This window comes from Leopardus geoffroyi, chromosome A1 (genome assembly GCF_018350155.1).
Source record: "Leopardus geoffroyi isolate Oge1 chromosome A1, O.geoffroyi_Oge1_pat1.0, whole genome shotgun sequence".
NCBI classification, from domain to species: Eukaryota; Metazoa; Chordata; class Mammalia; order Carnivora; family Felidae; genus Leopardus; species Leopardus geoffroyi.
Window position 1 is genome coordinate 73,442,513 of NC_059326.1, and position 20,432 is coordinate 73,462,944.

General features: G+C 47.5%; 2 protein-coding genes across 8 annotated transcripts in view; one reads left to right on the forward strand and one right to left on the reverse strand.

Annotated features, from left to right (window-relative positions):
* The window catches only part of TPP2 (tripeptidyl peptidase 2), a 68,410-nt gene extending 64,519 nt beyond the window's left edge, over nucleotides 1-3,891 (forward strand). For all 7 annotated transcript variants that reach the window (XM_045481518.1, XM_045481470.1, XM_045481497.1 and 4 more), the window contains 2 exons: nucleotides 705-824; nucleotides 2,911-3,891. In XM_045481518.1, coding sequence (XP_045337474.1) covers nucleotides 705-824; nucleotides 2,911-3,000 — 210 coding nt within the window. In that variant the 3' untranslated portion in view covers nucleotides 3,001-3,891. The remainder of the gene's footprint in view (nucleotides 1-704; nucleotides 825-2,910) is intronic.
* A 6,292-nt stretch (nucleotides 3,892-10,183) lies between these two features.
* Nucleotides 10,184-20,203, reverse strand: METTL21C (methyltransferase 21C, AARS1 lysine). The gene is made up of 5 exons (XM_045481559.1): nucleotides 19,192-20,203; nucleotides 18,829-18,963; nucleotides 15,361-15,512; nucleotides 12,306-12,423; nucleotides 10,184-11,301 (listed from the first exon to the last, which is right to left on the reverse strand). The coding sequence occupies exons 1-5, from the start codon at nucleotides 19,298-19,300 to the stop codon at nucleotides 10,907-10,909; spliced, it is 909 nt and encodes a 302-aa protein (XP_045337515.1). The 5' UTR covers nucleotides 19,301-20,203; the 3' UTR covers nucleotides 10,184-10,906.
* Between the last annotated feature and the right edge of the window lie 229 nt (nucleotides 20,204-20,432).

The following is a 20,432-nucleotide window of genomic DNA, read 5'->3' on the forward strand; positions in this document are numbered from 1 at the left end:
GAGCCTCGTAATAAAACCATTACGAATAATCCCGTGTCTCCGTATCTGCCGCAGTACTGCTGTATCGGGGCCAGGCACTGTATTACCTGTCCGTTTAGCACCTTTGTAAAGGTTGAACAACTTGCTTGGCTCTAGAACACAAATATATGTGGTAGGATTGCTTTCTTTGAGGTCAGTCTCCATATTCTGAAGGTGGACACCAAAAACGTAAATAAATGGTTACAGGTATATTTGACAGATGCAGTAATTAAAGGCACCAACGTATACACAAGGAATTGACAGCGTAAGAACGTGTTTGTATAATAGAACACTTTTTTTTTTTTTTTTTTTTTTTTTTTTTTTACTTTTATCCCCTTTTGCAGTTTTGGTAATTTGTAACGAGATTTCATAGTTCTGTACTTCCCTCCTTACTCGCGTTTTTGTGATCACTTCTGTCAGCTCCCCTTTGCATAAAGAGGTGTTTTGGTATGGATGCCAAGAACTAGTGATTCATCAGAGCTTCATTTTTTTCCCCAACACAAGTTACCTGTTTTGTGGCATATTTAACTTTTATTCTTTCAAAACATTTTTGAAATTTGCTTGATGGAAAATGTTCATTTTAAAAGCTACACTTCTGTTAAGGCCTTCATCTTTTCCTTATTGAAGCTATAAGCCATACGGTGTAAATATTTCATAGATAAGCTTTATCTTGTTTTACCTTATAGGTTTTAACATTTGCATACAAGCATGCATTAGTAAATAAAATGTATGGGAGAGGCCTTAAATTTGCAACTAAACTTGTGGAAGAAAAACCAACAAAAGAAAACTGGAAAAATTGTATTCAAGTAAGTGATATAAAATCGTCACTGTTAAGTGTCCCCTCCATATTGCATAGTGACAAGATAGAGCCTTATGGTAGTGATTTAGCGATACTGACTTTATCATGACAGATTGCTACTCCAATTAATGTAATGCGAACTATAAAATGAAAGCATGAGAGACCGCCAATAAGCTATTTAAGTTTTTTAAACTTTTCTTATTAAATTTTAATTTTTTTTAAATGTTTATTCATTTTTGAGAGACAGAACGTGAGCAGGGGACGGGCAGAGAGAGAGGGAGACATAGAATCAGAAGCAGGCTCCAGGCTCTGAGTTGTCAGCACAGAGCCTGATGGGGGGCTCGAACTCCCAGACCTCGAGATCATGACCCGAGCCGAAGTTGAATGCTTACCTGACTGAGCCACCCAGGGGCCCCATTATTATTAAATTTTTAAAACTCCTGTCCAGAAAGGACAGAAGGGCTGTACTTAGCCTCAGATGTTTATAACGTAGGCAAAGTGCATTATGAATTTTAGATGTATAGTCAGAAGACAGTTTTCTTTATGAAGAAAACAAACAGAATTGCTTTTCAATACATGTTGGCTCAGTTCTAAAATGGTTGAATTTTTAGAGTTTATATTTGAATATTCTTCATTTGAAGTGATAGGCCATTTTGTGATTTTACCACATTCTGTATTATATGCAGAGAAATTATGTGGTTGATATTAGAAACAGGAGGTAAGAAATGCTGTTCGTTCTGTACAAGTTAATTGTCAAGTATAAAGTTTACTGAATTCCAGAGAAATCACTGTAGCCTCATCCTGTCTCTGGGCCTGGTTTGTTCCTGAAGGATATATGGGGTTGGGCAGCTTGGTCATGCCAAATGTGGCCAAGGCTCTGGTCTCCGTACCCGAGGTATTCTTTGAATGTAAAACTAATCAGTAGGTTCCTAGGGAAATTTTTTATAATTAGAGGACACTATAGGTTATCTTTACTCTTAGACCTTTTTCTGGCATACCTTCACCAGTCCAAATTGTAAGACATTTTAACTCAGTTTTTCAGATGTTTGAATAGGTTAAGAGAAGTCTTTCTGCAACTCACCATAAGGTGTGAGTTGGTGTTATCACATCAACTATAATTTGTGAGCTCTCACATCCGTAAAGCCCGTGACTCACCCAGACATTGACACCAGGGGGTCTTTCATAACTTGTGTCCCCTCCACTCTGTTCCTGTACTGCCTGCTCTCCACACTGCTGCTGGGAAAGATGGCTTTTGACACCTCCTGGTGAAGCCCCGGCGCATGTAGGATAAAATCCAGACTCCTCCCCGTGGCCCATAAGGTCCATGTGATGTGGCTCCTGCCTTCCTCCCCAGCCACATCTCATCACACTTCCCTGGAATGGCTCTGCTCCCATCTCGAGAGCCGCCTCTGCCTGGCCAAAGCAGCCTCGGCCCTTCCCACTGTGGGACCCAGCTCGTCCAGCTGTGTGGAGAGCTCTTTCCCCGACTGGCAGAGTAGGTCTCTTCGTCAGGTTTCCTCTTAAATGTCATCTCCCCAGAGATCCCACTCGTGACCTTCTCACTTCCCAGCCCCTCTGTTATGTCACCATTGTATACCTGACATGTACCTCTTAATTATGGACTCGCTTATTCATCTGCTCATAGATTTGTTTTGGCACTCTTTGGTTTTCCTGAACAGAACAGAACTTTCCTGAAAGTGAGAAGTGAGTTTGTTCAGTGCTGTTTTCCCGAGGTCTAGAACAGTGTTTGACTTCCAGTCAGACAGAGAATGAAAGGCAGCTAGGTTGGTAGGAAGGAAGGGAACAAGTATGTCAGGATTGAAGAAAGAAAGACAGGCTAGTAGAAAGGAAAGAAGGAAGGTTGGGCGGGATGGTCATAATCACCTGTTTAGGTTGGTTGGTAGTAAAATGAGTAGGTTAGTTGATGGTAAGGAAGAACAATTGGTAGGAAGGGTGGTGGGTGGTTGGGTTGGGATGGAAGGAAAGTTCTATGTGCTACTTTATTATCATTAAATATTTAATGCAGAATTTACCCTGTATATTGAGCTTGAAAAATCTGTTCTTTAATAATAAATTTTTGTGTTCTGTTCTAGCTGATGAAGTTACTTGGATGGACCCATTGTGCATCTTTTACTGAAAACTGGCTTCCCATCATGTATCCTCCTGATTATTGTGTATTCTAAAATAGGAACCAAGACTTTAAATTTTAAAAAAGAAAGTTTTATAGTGAATGGATATAAAAACAAATTTGTGGCATTTTTAGTCTAATGCATGTTTTCATCCGCTATCAAATACTGATTATTAAAATGATGTGTATTTATCAGAGAATTTGCTGGCGTGTGGCTTAATACATGTAAATCTAGACCTCTGACATCATGGTGTTTTTTTAATGCCTCACATGGCTGGCACCGGGCTGTGCCCTGACTGCCAGCACCAAGGACTTTCGGTTGGGTTGCAGATATCACTTGCATGATAGGTTTTGAACAGTGACTTTTAACTGCAAACCTGTAAAATTCTATTTTTTATTTTATAAATGAACAGGGTTTTAACATGCTCAACTTTAATTTTTTTCAATTGTATGAAGGCCTTAAAAAGCTACATTAAGCGTAGCTAAAATTATTTATTGGACTAAAAAAATAGCAGAACTTCATTTCCAGATTTTTTTTTCCTTTTTTTTCTTTTTTTTTTTTTTTTTTTTTTTCTTTTGGTAAAGGTTTACATTTGATTAAGGGGGAAAAAAAAACCGGCACAAATGAGTGTGTGGCAATTGCTGGAGCATAACTGCTTCTCACTAAATCAGTCTTCATCTTGGAGTTATTTCAGGTCAGTCATTTTTTAACATCCTTTTGACGTGCAGAGAGCATCAGAATGAACTAATAATACATGTATAAGTGCCAGACTGCTAAGTCTTTATCAGGTATTGTAAAGATACACATATGGTATGTTTGTTAAAGTTGAAATAATGTAAACACGTGAATACATGTGCAAAACCATGACCACAGTATATACCATATGCATTCTGATACCTTGATTTTTTTTATAAATAATAAAAGTGAATATTGAAGCTTCTTAAAGTTGGTCTTAATTTTTCATAAATAAAATTTGGGGTTAAAACAATATATTAGATCAATAGACAGAAAAATTCAGCGTGAGGTAATTTATATTTCCTATAGGCTTGCAATTATTTGAATATATTGCCAGTTCTTATTATGTGACTAATTTTTGTGTATGATTTTTGGCTTTTTATCTTTCTGGCTACCATACTTGCTTCTCTCATCCATCCTCTCTCCATAAAATAAAAAGACACACGTAGACGATATTGAAAAGCCTCTACTCACTTAAGCAAACGTGTTTGTGTTTGTGGTTATGGTTTAAATCTTGTTCCTTTAGAATTTACTACTGCAAAAGGCCTCCGAGTTCATCCTGTCTGGTCACTCATAACTGGTTTGGGGCAGTTGACCCCTTTATCTGATAAAAACAGAGCCTTTAGGAAAACTACAGTTATGCTTGCAAACATTTTCCACACGATTTTCTGCGCCATCTAGAATTCAAAGTCCCATCAGTGAACAGCCACATGCATATTCTCGCCAACACACGTGCTTTCATGCTCACTCCTGCGGGTTCCCGTGTGTCCATACAGTCCGTGAGGAAACGGAGAGGCTCGGAAAGGGTAGGGTGACTGACTGACTGACTGACTGGTTATTAGAGAATCCGTTTTCAAACCCAGGTTTTGCAGTTCCTAGTTAAGTGCTGCCTGCATGCGCAGAGCCAGGGGGGCGGGGCAGCCACAGGTGGAAGCTTGGGTCCTTCTCAGGTCTTTCGTGAGGATGCGCACAGCCCTAGAATGCGCGGGGGTCCTCTACATACCCAGGTCTCGAGGCCCGTGTGACATCTCCTTTCCAAGCTTTTCCTCCTAAGCCTTTTGATTGGCCCCAGCTGTTTGCCATCTCAGGCAGCCACAAAAATCACACAGTTGCCTGTAATTATCCAGACGGTCCCCCCTTGGGAAAAGGCTTCTGGGCCTGAGATCGGAGCCCCGTTACATTCAGATAGGCTTGCACACGGGGTTCTCTGGGGAATAAGCGTTACAAGCTTTGAAGGAGCTCCCAACCCTATTCGGCCCCCTCAGGTGACTGCCAGGCTGCTGGTGTTCAAGGCGACCATACAGCTGGAGACGCGATGGGAATGGGGCAGTTGGACACGTCACAGGGTATGCTGTTTGACTGACGTCCGGCCATCTCTGAGCAAACACGCCTCGGGTCGCGACATGCATGTGGTCAATTCCACAGTTCTGAAAAAAGTTGCCTCAATTTTTGCTAGTTTTCTCATTAGTAACGGAGAAAATCTTCAAGTGCTTTTTCACTGACAAAATGGTCCCTCATTTTCAAGGACCTCACACTTTTTTTTAGAATCCAATTTTAACATAAATTTAAGGTTAGAAACTTTCTGGTGGTACGTTTTGATTTTTTTAATTTAATGTTCATTTCTTTTTGAGAGAGAGCGAGGGAGACAGAATCTGAAGCAGGCTCCAGGCTCGGAGCTGTCAGCACCGAGCCCGACACAAGGGCTCGAACCCACCAATCACGAGATCCTGACCTGAGCAGAAGTTGAATGCTTAACTGCTTAACCGACTGAGCCACCCAGACACCCCGGGTGGTATGTTGAAGTACTACCTGCTGAGTTATGTGAAGATACAATTCTAGGATCCTTCAAATGTGACTTATTTTTACATAAAATGCCATCGTTCCAGAGCTTTTGGATTTCTCACTTGATCCCTCAGGTTTGGGTCTTTTTGCTATATTTTTTAATGTGGAAGAAGAATTCAGCCCACGGTGGATTTTTGCTATCCTAATCTTCAAACACAATGTGGAGCTCCAGGTACAGGAGGCGGCCGGGCCCTCCCAACAGGCTGGTTACTGGCTGTGTGTGTGTGTGTGTGTGTGTGTGTGTGTGAGGCTGTGAGTTGCTGGCCTCCCTTTGGAACTGAAAAGCAAACAGGTGAGTTATGTGTTTTCAGGGGGAGGTAGCAAAATAACAAGAGTTTTTTAATAGTATGCAGTAAAGCATGAATATTTTCGGGGAGGTTTTGTTTTTGGGTTTTTTTTTTATAAGGCTCAATAAGCCCTACTAGTTCTCAGTTGGAACAAAAACTTCTATATCTAATTACTATGTATGTCTTCTGTTGGAGCTAACGTCTTCCACAGATGATAGAATTTTGCAATGAAGATTGGTTAGTTTGCTGTGGAAGTTAGACATCCACAGACTGGCAGGATCTGCTTTGAACTGTGTGATTCATAGACCAGCTCTGAGGGTGAAACCTGGGTGAGAGGCCATGACCATGATGGGGGGGGGGGGGGGGGGGCAGCCCTACAAAGCTGTCTTGTCAGCCTCTGCTTTCTGTCCCAATCACACTGTCTCCATGGTGACAGCTGCACCCACATAAGCTCTAGAAGAAAGTGTCCTCAGTAAAGTCATTCTTGTTTCTTTGTGATTTGGTTAATATAGGAGGAAAATAGTACTTTAAAAAGCCAGGGATAGGGGGCGCCTGGGTGGCTCAGTGGGTTGAGCATCTGACTCTTGATGACCTCACGGTTTATGGGGTCGGGCTCTGCGCTGACAGTGAAGATTGGGATTCTCGCTCTCCCTCTCTCTCTCTGCCCCTCCGCAATCTCTCTTTCTTTCTCTATCAAAGTAAATAAAAAAAACAAAGCCAGGTACACTATTTCTGTTTCCCCTTTCTGATAATGGTGGCCAATTTTTGCTCCACAGCCACCGAAGGCAACTGAAAGAGGTACTTTCTAAAGAAACAGAGAAGGAGGCGCCTGGGAGGGGGGGGGGTGGGTTACTCAGTCAATTGAGCCTCCGACTTCGGCTCAGATCATGATCTCATGGTTGTGAGTTCAAGCCCCACACTGGGTGCTCTGCTGTTAGCACAGAGCCCACTTCAGATCCTCTGTCCCCCTTGCTGCACCTCCCCTACTCGCACTCTCTCAAAAATACAGAGCACGTGCTCAGTACTAGGTCTGTGGCCCCTTCCCAATGCTAAGGGACTGTTCCCAGTTGTCACTGGCAGGAGCTTTGCCATCATGGGGTTTCTCACCCCTCCTGTAGTAGCGGCTTCCTCAGATAACTTCTCTTTGCCCTGGAAGAGCATGGCCCGGTGCTCTCCCTCCCTCCTGGTCCCTCTCCTGCTTCTCCCCTGTGACAGTGAGACATCCAAACGTAATGGCTGGAATCCCAGCCTGGGTCTCTGCTCTCTGGTCCTGGCTCAGGCACTGACGAACCATATCACTTGACCCCCATTGGTCTCATCTAGAAAATTCAGCTGGTGTATTCAGTGTGTCTGTTTCAAGTCAAAATCCATTGAATCTGAATTAACTCGAGTCTTCCTCTGCAGCGTTTCATACTCTCAATGGTCCAGGATTAAAAGATGCGTTTTTGTCTTTCTCTGCAGGATCTAAGAGAAGCATGCATAGAGAGATGGAGAGGAAGGAAATGAAATCCTTTTCATTTCCCCAATCTTCAAAAATCCTCTTGAACAGAGAGAATTTCTTAAGGAATAAGAAAGTAAAGAATAAGCACTGGCCTTCATTGGTCTGAACATAATTAACCGGAGGAGAAAACCACATTAGTGATAAGTGAACGAGGGAGCCAGGAACGAAGAGGGCGGTGGGCGTACAGCTCCAAGGTAAAGGGCCGGGGGATGGAGGGTGTCACAGGTAGGAGCAGCGTTCCCGAGAGCCCACAGACAGCAGGCAGGAGCAGACACGGTCCCCTGCGCCATGCGGCACGAACCCCCTGCACACTCCTGCAAAGGTATCATTTTAGTTTCCTTTAGAACCCCTGCTTTTCTGAGAGGATTCCAAAGAATTAACCGGCAAATGTATAATTTACACAAGCCGTGTCCGCTCGAGGGTCACACGTGAAGAATTTCAGTTCCAGAAGCAAGGAAGGACAGATGTCAGTTTCCACGATACAGTTAGGACCACCTGCATTCCAGTCCTGAAAGGGAAGTGATTCTAGAATCTTGACCATGCCAAGCCCTATCCAAGATGTGACTAGAATATCAAGTGACTGGACCTGTCTTCCACAGTTCTCCTTTTACGTGTGATTTTTAAAGCCCCTCGCCTGTATCTCAATGATTCCGTGTACTGAGCTACCTCAAAACTCAGTAGCATCCAGGCAGCGATCCTCTCTTTTCACTCATGAGTAGGACTCGGCTGGAGTTCGATCCAAGCTGCGCTTGGCCTGGATGGTTCCACACTGGAGCCATTTAAATGCACAATTTACACGAAGAACCGGATAGAGGGACGTATGGAAGGGATACCTTGGTGGTGCTGTCAGCATCATGCGGGGGGGGGGGGGGGGGGGGGGGGCGGGTAGAGATGCTACGGGACACACAGCTCAGATTCCTCAGCAGATACGTGGCGCGAGGAAAAAGCAAGAGGTTCAAGCCACAGGTTGAAAGAGACTTCAGGTACATGCCAGTCAGTGAATCAAATTTGTGGACCTTGGCTGGGTCCTGCTTCAAACAAACTCTAAAAGTAGAGGTCATGGCATTTAGCAAACAACTGGAAATTGGAACACTGGATTTTTCAACATGTGAATATACCGTACTAAATTATTTAGTATAAAATTTTATATTACATCGAATATATTTTTGGATGTGATAAAGTCCTGTGGTTGTGTGTCGTATATACGTGTATATATATTCATGTGTATATAGAAGTACATGTATATATACGTGTGTGTGTGTGTGTGTGTGTGTGTATATGAACCAAATATATAGAAGAAAGGAGATCTGCTATTTGCTTCAAATTAACACAGAAGTGAAGATGAACAAGGTTTGCCAGGAGTTGAAATCCACGTGGGGATGCAGGTTCATGATTCTTTCTTTTTTTTTTTTTTTTAATGTTTATTTACTTTTGAGAGAGAGACAGAGTGTGAGTGGGGGAGGAGCAGAGAGAGAGGGAGACACAGAATCTAAAGCAGGCCCCAGGCTCTGAGCTGTCAGCACAGAGCCTGATGCAAGGCTCGAACTCACAAACCGTGACATCATGACCTGAGCTGAAGTCGGACGCTTACCGACTGAGCCACCCAGGTGCCCCCATGATTCTTTCATCTACTGAGTGAAGAACATTACTGAGCTGTAGTCGTACAATGAGCTGCACGTGATTAAAGTGTATGGTTCATCTACCTTCAGTATATTTAAATTTTCCTAGGAGAGTTTGAAGACAAAGAGTCTTTATAATTGTAATCAATCTGGCTTTTCTGAAAAGGCAGACTTGTATCCATTTAGAAAATAATAAAATAAGCATATTTTAATAATAATAAGCATATTTTAATAATAAAATGAGCATTTAGAAAATAATAAAATAAGGGATATGATCATCCTATCCCTTTGTCCTGGAAATGTGAAAGAAATCCACTTATAAGTCTAAGAAGAGACACAGGGGTCAGGTCCCATCGCTATAATACCATGGGGCTTTTATATGTTAGCATTTGGCAACCTTGCTGACCTTTTTTTTTTTTTTTTTTTTAATTTTATTTTAGAGAGAGAGAGAGACAGCACAAGCAGGGGAAGGGGCAGAGAGAGTGGGAGATACAGAATCCAAAGCAGGCTCCAGGCTCTGAGCTGTCCGTGGGGCTGGAACTCAGGAACTGTGAGATCATGACCTGAGCCAAAGTCAGACGCTTAACCGACTGAGCCACCCTGGTGCCCCTCCTAAACTCTTATAAATTCCAATTGTTCCACTGTAGATTATCTGTCGTTCCAGGGCCAGCAAACCATGGCCTACTCAAGTTTAATCCATAGCCTGTTTTTCACAGGGTCCACAAGCCAGGAGTGAGTCTTGAATTTTTATAAATGGTTGTAAAATATATATGTGTATATTCCGTAGACATGGTATGTAGCCTGAAGATATTTATTAGCTGGCCTTTACAGAGAAATGTTTGCTGCCCCTGGCCTCTATCAACAATCATATCACCCACGAATAGGGTCCCTTTTCTTTCTTCCATTCTAAATGTGCGTGTTTTATTCCTCTCCTTTATTACATTGGCTAAAACCTCCAGTATAATGCTGAGAAATGGTGGTAGCTGAATTTTTCATTTTTCCCCCATCTCAGAGAAGAAGCCTTTAACATTTTATAGTCATGATGTTTGTTTTAGATATTTCGTAGCCTTCCTTTATCAGAACAAACAAAAATCCCATTCTTTTCTACTTTTCTAGGAATTTTATTTTTTTAATTTTTTTTTAACATTCATTTTTGAGAGTGAGAGAGACAGAGCAGGAGCGGGGGAGGGGCAGAGAGAGAGGGAGACACAGAATCCGAAGCAGGCTTCAGGCCCCGAGCTGTCAGCACAGGGCCCAACGTGGGGCTCGAGATCATGGACGGTGAGATCATGACCTGAGCAGAAGTCAGACGCTTAACCGGCTGAGCCACCCAGGTGCCCCTTCTAGGAATTTTAATCATAAATCAAAGTTGAGGGGGGAAAAAAGCAGACAATCCAGAAATCTAACTTGAAATGGTTGCAGGCAATTAATTGGCACAGGAGCAGGATATTTGTAAAGTAAATTATCTTATGAAGTTCCTAAGATAATATCCCTTTCCACAATCCAGTATTTTTCACTTTTAATTAATGTTAAGCCTAAGTTCACTGTCACTCAAGATCCTCTCCCTTCACTGCAGCTGAAATTGTATAAGTAGATTCTTCAAAATTAAGTTAGAAGGACCTTGTCAAGCTCAGTTTCAAAAGGCACGTGACCAAAGTGCATTGACAGACTCACAGGAGAAATAACAAGGGGGAAATCCACTCCTTAACTAATGTATTCGTATGAAGTGTATTAAACAATTGAGCCCTTTTGGAAGCCAACAAAGGTACTTTTACATTTTCATATTATCCTTTGTAGATATTTAGATTAACCAGTTCATCTTAAATAGGTTCTTTTAGAAAGCTGCTACACCATTATTCTAAGAATACAGGTCGTTTTTATGCACTAGCTTCTCAGTCTTATAAAAGCTCTTTTACCGACAGTCCAATTTCTAACACCACTCAACAGACACACTAACATTTTGAAAGGCATTCTGTCTAATCCCATTTTAGTATTCCTTGGAAAATTTTGACCGATGCCTCTGGAAATTCAGCCAAGAGCGTTGTATCAAAAACTTGCTTGAATTTATCTAAAAATTCGTAGTCGGTGCTGAACCTGAATTTGTTCGCCCAAAGCAGCACCGTCCCCGGCTGGCAGAGGTGCGCCATGGTGGCGAGCAGCTTGTCCAGGAAGTAGTGGTGATAAACCACGTCCGAGGCCAGGATGTAGTCGTAATGAAACGATGACCTGGGGAAGCGTTGCTCCAGACTTTCCCCCCAAACCAGTTCTCTCACTTCGGGCAGATGCGCTGTACGTTTTAACGTGTTCTTCAAGAGATTGTACTGAAGGTTTCCTAGGACGTCGGGGAGATCCGTCGCTGTGACTTGCGCTCCTGAGAGACAAAGAGAAAAATTGTAGGAATCACCTAGAAACGTTCAGGCAGCCACAGCCGACACGTACACTCAGGGAGAACACAAGAAATGTAACTGGGCTTCTCAGCTTTGTCCCCATTGACATGCGGGCTGGACGTAGTTGACCCAGTCCCGCTGGTAACTCTTGCCTGTGGGGGGTCTGCGCTGAGCACCGTGCGACCTTTGGCAGCCCCCGGGTCTCTAAGCCCAACTCGTGGCAATCAGAAACGTCTCTAGACGTTTGTGGGGCAAAATCACCACTGAAATAGAACAATGTTAGCACGTTTTAAGAAACAGTGGTGCGGTGTTGGGAGACTTCAGGATAATGAGCTGCTTAATAGAAGAATTCATAGTGCTTTTCCTTCTACAATTCTCTTTATCTGAAGATTTGTGTTTTCTTTTATATGAAGTATTCAGCACCCAGTTTTCTTTCTGTTTTGTATGACTCTCCCCAACCTAAACTTGTTAAGTCAACTGTTAGGCATCTTCAAGCTAGTGACGGGAGTCCCCACAACGGACCACCACGTTTCCCAGGTTGGCTTGAACAGGAGAACTGTAAAGGCGTCGGCAGAATTATGCCCACCCCCTGCTCAGTGCTCAGGAACTCACAACCCGCATTTGGGGTATAAGTCTGTCTTCGCCTTGGATTAACTCGCTTGTGTCTCTTCAAAGGGTTAGTTACAACATTTCCGGCGAGAAACAGGAGACATGTTCCCAACAGGGGCTGGAGAGTCATACCTCCAAAATCTGAACTTCATCACCTGGTAATCGGTGGACTGGGCGAGGTAACGAACCTCTCTCAGATGCAGTTATCTTTTCTCTGGGCTAACAGCTGTCACTCCTCGCTCGTGACATTTTGGGGGACTCAGTGAGTGAAATCGTGACCCGGCACCTAAATCGCAGCTGGCCGGACAGGGGGCCCTCACTATCACTGCTGCCAAAGTGAGGGTCTTTCTGAAACAAAGTGAGCAATAAACAGACAAACCTAAAATACTGGCCACAATGGAAACAAGGCCTGGTCCAGCACCAATTTCAAGAATTTTAGCGTCTTGGAGATTCAGTTCCTCTGAATGTTCTTCCAAATACTGACACAAAGCCGTAGCCTAAAAGAATACAGTTGTCACCTGAACATTGGAGCGTTGGAAACCAGTAGCGACCCCCCTCCCCTCCCTACCCCTGCGAAATACCCAAAGAGACGTTATTAATAGTTTCAATTTATGAAGGGGTTCGTAAGGATTGAAATCTACATTCGATGCCGTATCTGGACCTCCGGAACCTGAAAGGTACAACAGGCGTCACAGGAACTGGAAACAGACTTTCTCGATTGCCTCTCTCAGAAGACCCTGGATCAGTCTGTGTCCAGCAACGGGCAGATGAGCTCAGCTCTCAAGTCCAGGAGACGAAGCCTCCAGAACCGCTCGGGTCCGGCCGGGCCGTCCACTCAGGAACAACTGCTGTATAGTGAGCGGCCTCAGGCTCAGCGAGTTCAGGCTGCTCGGGGCTTCGTCCGCTGCTCTGGACGGTGGGGCAGGTGTTCATTCCGTAAGCGGGCGTCTAAGAGACAGACACCAGAACAGGGCTTGTCCGGCTGCGGTGTGCACCACAGCCACCTGGGGCCCGGCCAGGGTGCCCACGTCCAGACTGCGTGTCTGCGAGCCTCGGGGCCCTGGCGGCCCTGCGGGTCCACGGCCACACCTCGAGTCACAGCAATGAGACGCTAGAAAGCATGTGACTTTTTACATGGCAGCTCAGACGTCCTTTCCCTCTTCCTTCATTCTCTTCTGCCTCCACCTTCTCCCCACCTTTCTACGAAGAGATAAAGGGTATTGGGTCTGCACGGACGGGTGAGGTGTTTACTCTGAGGGGTCTCGGTTAGCAACACCACGGACTCCAGAGATCAGGAAGCTTCCGCAGAAGAAGTCCCCCGAGTTAGGAACGTGAATCCTGGGATGAAGAAGCAAGTTGAACTCCAGTTTGTGCACAGTGTTAGCTCTCTTCTTCCTGTGGCTGCTCTGGGCTCGTCATGACGCCACTTTTGTTTGGGGCCCGGTTGGAGTGGGGGCGGCCGGACCGTGTGAGATGCGCCCCTCGCCGTGGCCAGGGCAGGGGCCCCAGAAACCTACCCCACAGGCTTCTCCCTCTCATCCCCCCCATCTGTTCATAGTGAATAGTCACACGCACAGACAGATGTGACTCTCGTGTCTCCTCTCTAGGGACTCGGCGGGGCGGGGGGAGGGGCATGTAAACGGATCCTAAGACAGGTGAGGGGTGTAAAGGAGGCCCCCTCCAGGGACCCAGGGGTCCAGTGAGAGGTGACCTCAGTGCTGAAGGATGAGGGAGCACGGATGGGGCGGGGGGGCATCCAGCGAGGAGCGGCAGGTGGAACAGCACCATCGCAGGTACACGGCACAGAGTTCTGGACTCGGGAAGGGAGCTCTCCGGCTGAAGACAGATAATGATTTGTGGTGCAGGGAGGACGTGAGGACGTGTCACCCAGAGCCATCACAAGGGCGTGCTGTGGAGGGGTTCTCTGAAGAGGCGGCTGCAGGCTTCCCTCCGTGCCCTGCCCTGGGAGCTGACCCCTGTGGGTGCCATCCAGAGACCCAGCTTGATGAACCCCTGTGTGGTGAACACCCCCCTTCCCACTCCTGCTAGCAAACTCCGAAATGTGGACTCTTGGGCAGAGAGCTGCACTGGACGTCACACAAGGTGTCTCCCACCTCCCATAAAGCCTGCTTTCCCAGCTTTCAGGAAACCCAGGTGCCAAGAGAGGCCAGGCTCGTGTGTGAAAGGTGGAGGCCTTACTGAGAATGAAACAGTCCCCGGGGGCAGATGTTCCTCCAGCCCCGATCTCTCGAACCCCCCGCTCCCCTGTCCCCCCCCCCAAGCTGTCCATTCACCGCATCCATTACACCAGGAAGCTGCGGGGAGTTGGCAGTTTTCAAACGTGTTATGAAACCAAAGCTTCGCAGGAAGCACATTGGGGTCCCATGCACAGGGGATGAACACCGAGCTTCCTTATCTGGGGGGAGAGCAGCTCCAGGACCACCCTCCTGGGCCCCCCTCACCTGCCCCCCCAAGACCCAGGACACCCTCCCCAGGGAGCCCCATGGCGCCTCCACCCACAAAGCTCAGCATGCGGGTCTGCCTTTGAACCCAGACCCCCGTGCCATCCCCCAGTAACTACAGAGCAGCTTGGATCCAGAGCCTCTCGGAGCACAGCCAGCTGGCATTGGAGGGCCGCTGTCCCGAGCCCCGGTGGCACAGCTTCCCCCAGCGGGTCGACATTTCTGAGCCCTCAGCTCCCCGGCTGTCAGGTGAAAACAATGTCACCTTAGCAATTACTTCAGTGAGTACTCAGGACCCTCCCAGAGTGATCGTGCACCACCCATTGTGCCCAGTGCACCTCCCAGCATGCCCAATGCACTGCCCAGTGTGCCCCTTACTCCGCCCAGCATGCCCAGTGCACCTCCCAGCATGCCCAGTACACCGCCCAGTGTGCCCCTTACTCCGCCAGCGTGCCCAGTGCAGAAGGAAGATCAGGGAGGGAAGTGGGCATCCACAACCACACAGCAGGAACTAGCAGGGCTCCTGACTCGAAATGCACAGCATCTGCCCCATTTCCATGCCGCCCTCGCAGGCTGCTGCAGAAAGGACAGGGAGCCCGGCCTCCACACGCTTCCCCTGGAACACCCACGGCCTGGAAGGGAAGCCAGCACTGGGCTCTGATTGTTTTGGTTTTTTTCCCTCAACGTTCATATGAATTTTTCATCTTCCTGACATGTTCAAGCCTATCTTCATGTAGAAAATACTGTTTCAAGAAACACGGCTTGGAGGGAAGTGATGACTCCTGCAGGAGATGCTGTGCCTTTGCGGAGTCCCGGCACACCCCCGCGCCCCTGGGGGCCCAAAGCGACCCTCCACTGGGGAAGCACAGAATTCAAAAGCACTTGGCACATTGTCCAAGGCGACCCTGACGTATGGGATTGTCATTGTCGCCCCCAGAAACCCCGCCATCCCGAAGGTGATGGCTGTCTCACCCCCGGCCACACCACCGCGCCGTAGCTCTCTATCGACTCCTGGATGACAATCTTCGTGCCTGCAAACAGATAGTGCTCCTGAGTGTAGCTCTCATAGTCTGTAGGAACGAACTGCTGGAGGCTGTGAAGGGATGGTTCTATCTTGTTAGAGCCTGTGGGGCAGAAAATAAAATAGGTTCCGTGATTTGTGGATCCAGCACAAATACTAAGTAGAGCTGGTAAGTCGGGAACAGATTGGGCAGTTTTCCCACAGACAGGAGGGTTGATGCTGGCAATGACCGTGGCTTTAAACTGGCACAAACCCAAATGATCTGGGGTGATAGGGACACCGAGTTCGGAAGTGACATGTTTGTGACACGACGAGATGCCAGAGGATGCCCTGGGTCCTCTCCTCCATGGAGTGGAGAACAGAGAGGCGTGGCTCCCCTCCACCCCTCTGTTCTGAGGCCCTCTGTAGCCAACCAGCAGAATGGCATGGACGAGCTGTCTGCATGAGGACCTAGGCAAACACGGACCCGACTATTTTTAGGTCTCGAAGTGAAGTAACATTCCCGTGTGTTGGCTGGAGCGTGTTCCTTAAATCCTTCCTACGACTCCTCTGCAAAAGGTACGGGTCACCCGAAGACGAGCCAGCTCCACGGTCCTGGGGTGGTTGTCAGATGAACCCTGGCTATTAAGTTACTATTGCTTTAAATACCCATTAAACTCATGAGCAGCTCTCAAATATCACATAAAATGAGCGGAAAAGAGCACCTGATCGCGGCTGACATCATGGAAGCACAGGTCTTGCAGATTTTGCAGAGTTCCAGAATAAAAAGAGCAGCGCTCAAAAATGTCAGGAGTGGGGATGCCAAGCACACGCACAGCAGAACGGAAGCTGCTGGTGCCAGCGGTGGGCAGGAGTTAGCAGCAAGGAGCCGGGGGGGAGACCCCCACGAAACCTGACTTTGCTCCCTGAGGCTCGCCTGGGACATTTGTCACCACAGGTGGAAGATGGGCTTTGGAAAGGAGCTGACAGGGGCGGTCGGTTCACATTTGAGCTGCTCTCATCAGAAATCTGCACTCGAGGCGAAAGAGGAGGAGGTGGGGGCAGGACGCGAATACAAGGTGAAGGGTCAAGGGTCTTTGGAGAAACCCAGTGAGGAGCACACCCTCCTGGGCGGGGACGGAGGCGATTTGGGGTGTCCCTGATTAGCGCGTGCACCGGGGCAGATCTGTGCTGCTGGTCTGCTCACTGGAACAGGCTCACAGAAGACCACAGACATTTGGAGTCAGCTCTTCCAAATGTTTGCAACCGTGTGACCACGCCTGTTGAATCCAATTGTAAGCAAACTGACAAAACCCCCCAAAACAGGGCTGGCGTTTTGTCTTCGCATGTGTTTTCATTTCGTTTTTCTAGCAATTAATTTTTGTGTTATTTTACCAAAAAGGGTCAGCGTGCAGCGGACTGAGAAATGGTCTCAGAGCCCAGCGGAGCACAGGGACTGGTTTGTAGACTAGCATGACGGGCGACCACAGCCCTTTCGGGAGCACTGCTCTTGGCCCCCGGTTCTGATGGAGCGTGGGCTCCAGCCCCCAGGGGAGAATTCTGCGCCCTGACATAAAGGTGAGCTTTCCAGAGACCTGGGGCTTCACTGAGCAAGAATCTGCTAATACATAGAGGCCAAGTCAGTCGTGAGACGTCATCCTTTCCTGTCCTGCACCCTGGTAGTGGGGGAAGGAGACTTATGGCCTTCACCCGCCTCTTGTTATGGGAAGCTCCTGACACCTAACACCACCAACCCGTTATCTGTGAATGACCAAAGAGGCCCTAGCTTCTCCCAGGGAACCGGAGGCTGACTGGGCTTTGCAGAGACGATGAAGAGGCAGAGGACTAGACCGTGGTTTGCCGGTAAATGCTTAACAGTCGGTGTGGGGCGAGGGGAGGAAGCACTGACTTTAGGGTCTGACAATTACCATGGTGTTGATGCTCCCACCATGGTCATTTCCAGCCTTCAGCAAACGCCCTGGGGAAAACTGTGCACCTGCTGACCATGGCGGGGTATTTCCACCACGCAGAGCGATGGACACCAATAACCTCAAGCGCATAGATAATCTTAACGATCATCTTATAATGTAACAAAATAGGTCATGATGAGTTGTATTTATTACCTTAGCCTTTAAATATACCCTTGGCTTTTATCTGATCTATTGAGTGGTAAGTTTTCATAACTTACATTTCAGTAATGGCCATGTTTAACAACCACCCTCAAAACAATCCCTGAAATTCAGGAGCTGGTACAGGCCAGTCGGTACAAGGAGCCAGTCCAGGGCAACTCCTTTTTCCTCTGAGGTTTCGTCACTGGAGTAGGTGACTCGGAGCAGCCAGACCAGCAGGGACTCATGCCAGCTCCTGCAGGCTTCCCTCCACCACTGTGGCTCAGACGGCTCCTTCCCTTCCTCCTGCGTCTCACCAGCTGGGGACTTACTTTTCACTGACCGCAGGGAAAGTCAATGGGCTGATTGGGAACGGCTCACCAGTTCATAGGCTAATGAGCTGATAAGTCCTGTTTTCCCAATCAACCTTGGACAGTAACACGAGCATACAAATATTGTCCCATAAGACCCTTCCACGTCCTACAAAGATAATTTGTGTTTGTTGCACATTAAACATTTTCACTTATTGTATCGATGCTAGTCTGAGGAGTGTTAGATCAGGATTTAGAGATAGAAATGCCTTTCTCTGTAAACTAGTTTAGCAAAAATAAACAGTCCTGATTTAGTTGAGCTGGAACATAATTTTACCATGTTAAATGGTTATAAAGGTTTGAAATGCTGTATCTTGGCTTTTCTGACATTCATCATTACGTCTACCATTTATTACTACTGAGTCCCTCTGTGCAGAAATGCAACCCACGTATGATACAGTTGCTGGGGAGAACATTCTGGCGAAAAGCCGAAGCGAATCAAGATTTTGTTTCTTTTTAAAAGTTCTAGGGGCTCCTGGGTGGTTCAGTCGGTTGAGCGTCCCACTTTGGCTCAGGTCATGATCTCACAGTTCATGGGTTTGAGCCCCTGCGTCGGGCTCTGGGCCGACAGCTCAGAGCCTGGAGCCTGCTTCGGGTTCTGTGTCTCCCTCTCTCTCTGCCCCTCCCTCGCTCATGCTCTGTCTCTCTCTGTCTCAAAAATAAATAAACATTTAAAAATAATAAATAAATAAAAGTTCTTATTAACAAAAAATATAACCATTTGAGATTTACAGACACGCCAAAACAAATTTGTGGACTTTGATAAGTGCATAATAAACAAAAACAAGGATTGCTTTTAATGCTATGCCTCTGCTCGCGTTAAGGCACTTTTCTACCACGCTTCACTATAGGAACCATCTAGAGTTAATAGGAAACGGGAACTCTTGTCACGGAAGTTAGCTGGAAAATGCCGTGGCCAGGGAGACAGCTGAGAAGGTGCTGCGGTCTGGAAGGAGGTTACCTCCTGGAGGGCCACCGGTGTCTTCCTCCCGGGGAGCCCCCTCCGGCGCGGAGCAGCCATCCGGGGTGCATGGTGCTTCCTGCAGGTGCTGGGGCCGCTGCTCGGAGCTCAGACACGCGTCCATGACCGCAGCTGCTGGAGACCAGAGAAGCGGACAGGCCCCCCGCGCGCTCAGCCCAGGCTGGCTGAGCCTCCCAGAGGCTCTAAAAAGTGCAGCTTATCGCCTTAGCATCTGCTGAGCCGCAAAGAACCCCTGCTTTTCAGCTTTAGCTCCCCCCGTCGGCAAAGCTGCTGCCCCAAGGCGCTGCCATCCTGGTTTCGCAGAGCAAAGGAGAGGGGGACCGTTCAAACATCACCCCGCACCTGTTTCGTGCATCAAGAAACGCAAATACAGAGCGAGCGTAGCCGGACAGGCACGACGTGGCTGGGTTCTAAACCACATCTCTAATAGCTTTTGGAACCGAATCTTCATGAAGAAAATCTGATCTAGCAGCGCATCGTACCGTCACGGGCACCGTGTGGGTTGAGGGCTCAATGACATCACGGATGAGAAGGCAGGATTTGAACCAAACCCAGGGCTGCTCCCTTCTCAGTGGAGGCTTTATCGCCAGATCTAGAAAGCGCTGGGGGCCCGAGCCAGACGCCTGACCTGGCTCCCTGCTGGGGCGCTTGGCAGCCCACCTACCCCCCTGCCGTTTCCTCATCAGCAATGATAGTATCTGCCTGCTTCCTAGGGCCGAGGTGAGAAGCAGGAGGGTGAAAGTGATGAGCCCGGAGAGGAAAACTACCAGGTTTAGAAAAGGAGAGCGGGCTGTTGCGATCACTGATGGGCATCAAAATAGTAACTGCAGGATGTGTACTGGTTCCAAGCCCCGCTCTGGTGCAGTGCATTGATTCTTCCAGTCTTGGCAATAGTCTCTGTGAAGTAGATGCTATTATTATGCCTCTTCTCAGATGCGAGCAGGCCAGGCACAGCCGGATTGAGAGGCAGCCCGAGAGCAGAGGCAGATCCGAGAGTCAAACCCAGGCCGTCGTGCAGCAGAATCTATCTACGGGCTTCCCCACCAGGCGGGCTCGGCTTGGGTTTCCCTGCCCCCTCTGCCCTGAAATCACTCATAACGCTCAGCTGTCACAGTGACACTTTCGAGTCCTTTGCACAAAACGTGAACGGTCTGCCTCATCTGCGTTGACCATCCTGAGTTCCTCTCTGCACACCCGAGCTACCCTGTCCTGTCATCCCAGCTGGGGGCACCGGCTTACTCCAGTGAGCAAACAGACAAAATGCAAGAAAGCACAGCCCCCGAAGCAAATGGCTTTGCATCGCACACCCGGGACAGGCTGTGTGTGCCTCGCATCAGTGTGCCACAGGGCTTCAGACAAATGAGATTCCTGTGAAAGTAATTTAACATGCTCCTTGGCTCTGCAATCGAATAACCAAATATTTGCCCCAAATCTCCCAACTCCCCACACCAGCCACAGTGCTCTACCAGGCTGTGCATCAGAGCAGAAGTTCTTTCTCTTGTGGGTGCTTACTTGTTCATTCCTTTCAACCTACCCCTAAAAGATACTGCCCGGTTGTTTATCAGTACACACAGCGTCTTCAG

Bases quoted from the DNA above. Each gene is read 5' to 3' on its own strand.
- METTL21C (XM_045481559.1), bottom strand. From the start codon at position 19,300: ATGAAGATTCGGTTCCAAAAGCTATTAGAGATGTGGTTTAGAACCCAG. The intron at 15,513-18,828 runs GTAACCTCCTTC...TCTGCCCCACAG, and splicing joins CACCGGTGGCCCTCCAGGAG to GCTCTAACAAGATAGAACCA. The intron at 12,424-15,360 runs GTGAGACAGCCA...GTATTCTTTTAG, and splicing joins GCGCGGTGGTGTGGCCGGGG to GCTACGGCTTTGTGTCAGTA.